At 36.1% G+C, this 8,897-nt stretch overlaps 1 protein-coding gene across 1 annotated transcript; it reads left to right on the top strand.

Moving 5' to 3' along the window:
* The first annotated feature begins 3,316 nt into the window (after positions 1-3,316).
* On the top strand, positions 3,317-7,541 carry LOC140967276 (importin subunit alpha-like). Its single transcript, XM_073427706.1, has 11 exons — positions 3,317-3,696; positions 4,009-4,105; positions 4,236-4,327; positions 4,428-4,559; positions 4,656-4,841; positions 4,948-5,111; positions 5,278-5,356; positions 6,287-6,415; positions 6,503-6,630; positions 6,711-7,085; positions 7,176-7,541. Exons 1-10 carry the CDS (start codon positions 3,487-3,489, stop codon positions 7,081-7,083), a joined length of 1,590 nt encoding a protein of 529 aa, XP_073283807.1. The 5' UTR covers positions 3,317-3,486; the 3' UTR covers positions 7,084-7,085; positions 7,176-7,541.
* The last annotated feature ends 1,356 nt before the right edge of the window (positions 7,542-8,897 follow it).

Here is an 8,897-nt window from a genome sequence, read left to right as displayed (position 1 = left end):
TTATTCGGGCTTACCCTAGTTAGCCCCATTCTTTTCATCAACACTTTGATCAAGAATGTCAGAACTCATTTCTGATTGCACCCATCGGATCATGGTAAGAGCGTCTAGTAGCATCGCCCCATGATCCCCTAGGTATCACTAATAGTGCCTGCAAGAACCAGTCGATTATGATTAGCGTACAGTACGGTCCCTTCATCTCATATATCCCGATCGAATCTGCAACCATTGGTTCATCGAGGGTTGCATATTAATTCGATAACTATGTGATAACTTTAATAGTGGCATCGCGTGTATTATTGGAGAACTCTTTCTCTAACGTACATCTCATACTCTGGCCAGAGATTCCATGCACTATTATTACATCAGATCACATAGGATATCCACACCCGTAGGTGAGCGGTGAATCCCCGACTACAATGCACTAGCTCCTATATGTGTCGCAACTATACCCAACATCGCCACCTGATGACTCTCCTGGAGTCGGTAAACGAGTCAAAGCACAGCCCTAGCATATAGAGCCTCAGTGTTGTCCCATGTCATAAGGACTAATGGTGTACAATCATAACCACGGACTTATCCTCTCGATGAATGATAACCACTTGGAAAGTCCGAGGGAGGGTTGTTCGGTATAATCATCATATGACTACCCATCTGTATGTTTGGACATCTCTATGCCCATACCAAGAAACGCAGTACACAACATCACAGATGCTAGTCTCGAGCTCAAGCGACCTTTATCCATGTTTTAGGCGGCTGAATCGACTAGGGACGAATTTAGATCATACAGTGTTTACAAATGGTTTCAACATTGAATTACGATTCATTTGCATTAAAGTATAATCAAGGTCTTTATCTATGTTTGATGACATGGGTATACAGATAAAGAAATAACAAACCATGAAATAATGAATTATATTAAAATAAAGATTGTTCTTTACAACTGAGTCAATAAAATCCCTAGTCAACAGTTGACTTGCAGGGCATCTACTCTAACATAACCTATAAGGTTGCTATGTTGGATTATAATTACATAATACATCTGTCTTTTATACTTGTGATCTTTTTAAATCGTACAATATCCCTCGTCTCGTATTTTTGGCGGTGTTGTGACGTGGTATTCAAGAGCCATTAATGACTAAATTGGACTGACAGTTAAAGAATCAAATTCATCCATAAAATGGAGTTGTGGAATGAGATCAAATCCACAGAAGCAAAATTCAAACACTCGGAAACTTCGGTAAAAGAAGACTTTCAACACACACAAGACCAACAAGAAATAGTAGATTGATTCAGAAATCTCGATTATCAAAATGGGTCAAACCTTAAATCTAAATGATTAATTTGATGGATGTAATCTTACCCTTCTCAATGAATCAAAATATGAAGGAAGACTATTTAAAGCAGCTTCTCGAAAAGGATCCGGCGAGGAATCTGTTATTTTGATATGAATATTTCTGACCCAGAAGCAACAGAAGATGGAGCAATCGCCCACCCAACTCTCCATCCTATATTGCATGACAAGTCAGTCAATCATTACTTGCTGTAGATCATTCAGTCTTACATCTTTTTGGCTCATGAAATTGAAAGAAAAATTATACAACAAAGGAAGTTTGAGTGTGAATTTTACACGGTTAATTGTAGTCACGCTAAAAGTTATTGATAGGGAAGATGTAATGATCGTCCGTCTCTGCATTTCTTGAAAGTGAAGCAAAATTGACAAGGGCTTTTCATTTGTCGAAAGTAATATGCTCATTCACCTGGAGAAATAATATTTGCAAAACAAAAAAGAAAAGTTAAGGGGGGAAAGAAATACTCGTTTGTTTTAACTTACAATGGATATATATCGTCAATTGGTCATCACTATGCAAATAGCAGTTTGCCTAATAGAGAATGCAGAACCAAGTCTCCAATTTTCAGCCTATCATGGTAATCTACAGGTAGTAGTACATGCATGTTCCGCGATAACTATAAATTTAGAGGCTCAAACATCAATGAAGAAATGGATATTTACAGGAAAGTATTGACCATAATAATACTTCCTATTCCTTCAAACGATGAAAACTAATGTTGAAATTCTTGATCCATGAAAGATATGATCATTGAGCCTAAAATATATTAAGTGTTCATATGCAACAGAGTTGGCGAAGTTTGATCATACTTCATCTGTCATAAGAAACACGTCGCATCTCCGGCAAGCTCCAGCAATAATGTCAAGCTCGTCCCTTGTGGAAAAAAAAAACTTGAGAATTATAGATCTACATCAAGTTCGATTTTATAAACAATGAAAAAATCAAGTATATTTTCGAATTTAAAAATAATGCACCTAACAAATCAATAGCCAAATGCCATACACCACCCTTTCACAGTAGAACTTTGCTGTAAGAACACATCTCCTATCAGGAACAAATGGACTAATAAAACAATCGTAACAACGATAGGCAACATACACAAGACAAGAGAACACACATATTTACGTGAAAAATCATACATGTTCAAAACTACAGCTTTAGTTTTATCAGTGATACTCTCAGACAGAGGGTGGGTCCAGCCCACGCTCAGTAGCCCAGACAATTAGTGGCCCAACGTTCGGAAGATCCGGGAGGTTAGATTCATGACGCAACACAACATAAAGTCACCTCATCTTGGTCTGAAGCTTTTAGGAGGTCATCCCAGCCGACCTCCCATATCCACAATCTCGTCGAATCAAAGAGGTGGCCGACCTCCTCCGAGTTTCCGAGCCGACCTCCCATATTGTTTCCGAGCCGACCTCCAAATTCTCACATTTACTATTTAAATTGCATAACTTAAGTTGTAATAGACTTGGAATTCACTCTAATTTTGTACATCAATGCAAGTTATGAAATTTCAAATAAATAGATTAGAAATTTATGGTCTCAGATCCAAAAATCCAAGTACCTTAGTTGTACTTGGATTTAGTTTGGATGAACGTATTTGATTTGTTTAAGTATTTGATAAATGAATTTCAAACGACACCGATCTTAAATGCATATAAACTCTACCACAATTATTATTGATATTACATAACTTAATATAAAATGAATTTAAAATTTACTCGAATTTTATTCATCACATTCAAACAACACGTAATTTGAAATTCTCCGATCTAAACTCAACCTAAAAAAATATGTGTCCTTGAATTATTGTACTGGAAATTTAAATGAAAATCCCATTGACTATTTTAACATGATATTTTATGGGCCACAATTATGACCATATTTTCAAAGAATCCAGGCCCGTTTTAAAGTCGGTGGAGTATTCGGTAGTTGGAACTGCTTATGTACTGTTTAAATATCTGGACTTGCGCCTCTGAAGTACAAGCCAAAAAATTTCTCTAATTTATCATCCGTATCCAAAATTATTGCTTGATTCTTCGATTTAATCTGGAGCATAAAGCAATAACTGCATCTTGTAGGTTTTAATTTCTGTGATTTTTTATTTTGGTTTTTGGTTGGATCGAGAAGAACGATGTCGTTGAGGCCGAGCGCGAGAACGGAGGTTCGCCGGAGTAGGTACAAGGTGGCGGTGGACGCTGAAGAGGGCCGGAGGCGGCGAGAGGATAACATGGTGGAGATCCGGAAGAATAGGAGGGAGGAGAATTTGCTGAAGAAGAGACGCGAGGGGCTTCAAGCTCAGCAATTGCAGCCTACGGTCGATGTACCGCAGCTCGATAAAAAGGTATTAATTGATAATCGGTCATGTATGAGCTCAATCTCGAGTAACCCCTAATCGACTCGGTTGGATTGATCGATCTATCTGCGGCTATCAATATCTCGTCTTTGTAGAATTTAGTATTATAACTTGAGTGTAAAATTTTATCTTTTCGCTCGACATTCATTATTCGTGAATATGCCAATTATATAGGATTGGTGTTATGTTGAAGTAGCACAACTATGTATTTGTGTCTTTTACCATGCTGTTTGTATGCTGATTCGTTCAAGGTTTACTTCTTTATTAAATTAAAAATGTTTACTTGTTATATATTTTCAGTTGGAGAGTCTTCCAGCAATGGTGGCTGGAATTTGGTCAAATGATAGAGCATTACAACTCGAGGCCACAACTCAGGCTCGTAAAATTCTTTCGATAGGTAAAAAAAATCAACGTTTACGGCCCGAATCAAGGTTTTCTTTATTTTTTTTCCTCGCACATCTTGTTTGTTAGATAATTCTCTTTTGTTTATGTTGATTAGGCGTTTTATGGGAATTTTGTTTTGGCAGAAAGGAATCCACCAATTGATGAGGTGATTCAGTCTGGAGTTGTTCCACGGTTTGTTGAGTTTCTTGCAAGAGAGGACTACCCACAGCTTCAGGTAAGATTTTGGTTTCATTGTTTTTGTTGGTGCTGCTTTTTTTTATTTCAAGTGTTGAAAGTATCCATCTTTTTGGTCCTGTAATGACTTTTTTACCTAGTTTGAGGCAGCGTGGGCTCTCACAAACATTGCTTCTGGGACGTCTGATAATACTAAGGTTGTGATAGATCATGGCGCTGTTCCTATTTTTGTGAAACTTCTTAGTTCTCCAAGTGATGATGTTCGAGAACAGGTACATGTTGCAAAATGAACTGCTCTATTCTTCATTCAACCGTCTGGCCAGTTTAATCAAGTGATTCTGGAATCAATGCTTGATAATCTTTCGTAGGCTGTATGGGCTTTAGGAAATGTTGCGGGTGATTCGCCGAAGTGTCGTGATCTTGTCCTTGGTTATGGAGCTTTGATGCCCTTATTGGCTCAATTTAATGATCAAGTTAAATTATCCATGTTGCGAAATGCAACATGGACACTGTCAAACTTTTGTCGGGGAAAACCACAACCCCGGTTTGATCAGGTATGCCCTTCAAGTTCTATTAGCTTGTTGTGATGCTTTGTTGCAATACTTTCTTCACATATACACAATTCAATTTGAATGTATGTCATCTGGAATCCCTGAGCAGGTGAAACCAGCCCTCCCTGCACTTGCTCATCTTATGCATACAAATGATGAAGAAGTCCTCACAGATGCATGCTGGGCACTTTCTTATCTCTCTGATGGCACAAATGATAAAATTCAAGCTGTGATAGAGGCTGGTGTATGCCCTCGTCTGGTTGAGCTTTTACTGTGAGTGATGCAGTTATATGACATTGTTCAGTTATATGACATTGTTCAGAAATCAAATATTTATGTTGTTGGTTGTGATATATTTAGAGTTCTCAGTAGACTCGCAGTGTTTTGCATCATTATTTTTGTTTCACCCCTTTTTGGTTTGGCCTTTTGGGTTTTGTAGGCATCCCTCACCATCTGTTCTGATCCCTGCGCTGCGAACTGTGGGTAATATTGTGACAGGCGACGATTTGCAGACTCAGGTATATTGTTGAATTGCTACTTTTTCCTTGACTAACAAATTGTCTAGTTCAATTATGTGAATTCATTGGGGGATGATAAGTGGCCTTTTCTGCTTGTTTTGTCTCTCATGCAAGGGCGTTAATTCACTTCTCTGTATGTTGTCTAAATTTTGGGATTCCCTGTTTGTGATATCCATATACGTTAAATAATTTATTGGTTTGTATGGTTTCTTCATTTGTGTGCCATTTTTCAATGGTTGAATACCCTATATATTTGGGACTCAGTATTTTATAAATCAGTTGTACTTCAAATAACACAAAAGTTGCTGATTATATAATTTTCCATTTGAGATATCAAGTACAAGAGGTGTATTTTTAAAAATGAGGTATCTGATTATCTTGATGTTAATTGAATAGACTGATATAATGGGCAGGTGTTTGTAATCTATTCGACGATATATTCCCAGAAGTATCAGCTTTAAATCTCTCCCTGAAAAATTACAAATTCTCATTGAATTTTTTTTGTTGTTTCAAACAAATTTAATGAACTTTACAAATCCTCATTGAGGTTTTTGTCTCATTTCAAATAATCTTGTGGTTCCAAGTGGTATAAAGATGTGTCTTGATATGCTGTTGTGATTTAGAAACTCTGCTGATGTCAGAACTCTTTACTAGAAAATGATGTTCCCAATTGTGATTTCCCTCTATATATTGAATAAAATGTGGTTGAGGTTGGATTTTTACTTTGGTGAAACTTAATTTTAGATTGTTGATGTCAGTGTTGGGGTTCGATGCACTGCTCTTCTACTATCCTTATGAGAGTTAAAAGTACTCTGTAGAAATTTTGAGATGAAACTTGATGTTGCAATTACGCTGTTAATTTTGACGCCGACTGTCGGATTTTGTAATTAAGTTTTTTTCTAACTCAACTTTTCTTTTAATGATGTGCAGGTCATCATTCAGAACATGGCTCTTCCTTGCTTACTTAGCTTGTTGATGCAAAATTATAAGAAAAGCATCAAGAAGGAAGCTTGTTGGACTGTGTCAAACATCACTGCTGGAAATAGGGATCAAATTCAGGTTCGCTGAAAATTGTGGGATTGTTTTTCTTTAATCTTTCCACTTAGTAATATAGTGAGTTACTGAAGCTGTCATTTGAACGAGCAGGCTGTGATTGAAGCTGGCATAATTTCCCCCCTCGTTCTTTTACTTCAAAATGCCGAGTTTGAAATAAAGAAAGAGGCTGCTTGGGCTATATCTAATGCCACTTCTGGCGGAACTAGCGACCAAATCAAGTATATATTTTGCCTCCATTCTGTTATTCTATATATTGTTGCAGATTTGGATTGAAGATGATTTCAAACTTGTTTGGCAGGTTTCTAGTAGGCGAGGGCTGTATAAAACCATTGTGCGATCTTCTGGTTTCTCCCGACCCAAGAATCGTCACAGTCTGCTTGGAAGGTCTTGAGAACATCCTGAAGGTTGGAGAAGCTGAGAGGAACCTGGGTGACACGGGAGATGTGAATGTCTTTGCCCAGATGATTGATGATGCGGAAGGGCTAGAAAAGATCGAAAATCTTCAGAGCCACGATAACAACGAAATTTACGAGAAGGCGGTAAAGATACTTGAAACATATTGGTTAGAAGAAGACGATGAGCAGCTGGTATCTGGTGATGGTCCCCAATCTGGTTTCAACTTTGGAGGTGGTGAACTTCCTGTTCCATCTGGAGGATTCAAATTTGGCTGAAGGTAGCATCAAGTTTTTCATTATTTGTGCTGAATATGATGCATAATCGTACTCTGAGATGGTTGTTGTAACATGTTCGAGAGAATGTACAGGAATTTATCGGCTCTTGAGAGTTGAAGCACTGATGGAGATGCGGCTGAGAAGTCGGAGTCTGGTGGGACGACGGTCTGTATGGTTTATGGTGCCGATATTTTGCGTGAAGAATAAAGATGGTCGTGTGAGTTTGATCGCACAGGTTAAACGATAATCTCGTTTTTTGTACATTTTTGAGGTCTCTTGTCTTATTTTGGGTATGCTTTGTCGAGTATTTTGTCATTACAGATTGAGTGATCCTATTTATACACTATATTTCATGGAGGTCACATTATATGTTATGCGGGATAAAAGGTTGAAGGAACACTTCATATTTGTGAATGTAGTGGTTTATAATACATTTGGGTCTGTGAATTTTTCTTCGACCGATGCTTAGCTGATTCCTGATGTCTTTTTCATACGCATCCAAATATGAGTTTCTATTAAGTTGCTTTGTTTAAGGGGAAAAAAGATATTTAAATCTTGTATCTCAACGTATACAAAAGTTTGGCTTAAGAAAAGGAAATTCGAAAAATTTTCAAGATCATTAGAATTATTACATAATTTTAAACAATAATTTTCGAAAACCAATTAGAGAAGATCCTATAGCCCCCCAAACGGATTCAAATTAACATTGTAATTTAAAAGTGTCGAAGAACACAAAAATCAAAATGGCAGTATTTTATCAATGACAGCCACAGCTACTTTAGGCAAGCTTAGCTGATTCCTGATCAACTTTTCTGCTCGTCTTTTTCATTGTCAGATTGTAAAGTATCCATTTTTTTTTTAAATTGAGTATCAAATCTATTTTATGTCTGTGAGTGTGAAAGGTTTAGCATTGGATTTGAAATCCATCATTCTATTTATAACCAAAGGAAAATAATCTAAAATTCAATAAATTTTTAAGATAAGAAACATGTGAAAATGATTTAATTAGAAATTAGACATTTCTTGTTTCAAATCTCTTGAACTAACAACTTTGGAAATATTGCATAAAACTTTATATTTCTACTAATAAATTAATAAATATTTTCATATTTCATGCATTTCTCATAAAAATTGCAATTTTACTTCATTTAATAAGCACAAGGGACTTTCGTCTGCAACTGCCAAGGTATGTTTGGGGGAATCTTAACTACTTGGTTCATTATTTGTTAATAATTGACAAAAAGGCCACAGCAATAATTTGCTTAATAATATTTATTATATAGTATAAATATGATTAAATAGCTGCATTTGGAGTTTGGACCACATTGCAAACTTACAATTTTATACACAAAAAAAAAACCTATTTTATGTGGTGAGACAGATATACACAAAAAAAACATACTTCATTTTCTTTAACTGATATTGAGGCATAAGTAGATGATGTTTCAATCTCTCCTTTTAATATTTGTTCTTTTTTCTGGGTGGCATGTAAGAAAAACAACTTCTTTTTTTTTTTTTTATGTGATGAGTTACGAAATTATCAATCTAACCACCTATTTTATGTAGTGAGACAGATATATACCTTTTATCAATTCATGAAGTTAGTTCTCTGAACTTATTTTGAGTACTAGCCGTTCACTCAAATCAACACAAACTATCTAAATTTTCTCAAATCGGATAATATGATTTTTTGACTAACTTCATTTCCATAAAAGATTATTTATTCTAAAATAAAATACGACTTGTAAAATGTAGCGTAATTAATGTTGTGTTTAAATCATGATCTTTCAAAATATTTCCTCATCTGGAGAATC

This window comes from Primulina huaijiensis, unplaced genomic scaffold, assembly GCF_012295235.1.
Source record: "Primulina huaijiensis isolate GDHJ02 unplaced genomic scaffold, ASM1229523v2 scaffold24871, whole genome shotgun sequence".
In the NCBI taxonomy this organism is placed as follows: Eukaryota; Viridiplantae; Streptophyta; class Magnoliopsida; order Lamiales; family Gesneriaceae; genus Primulina; species Primulina huaijiensis.
Note: the sequence above shows the minus strand (reverse complement) of the source record. Positions and strands in the feature narration are given on the sequence as shown.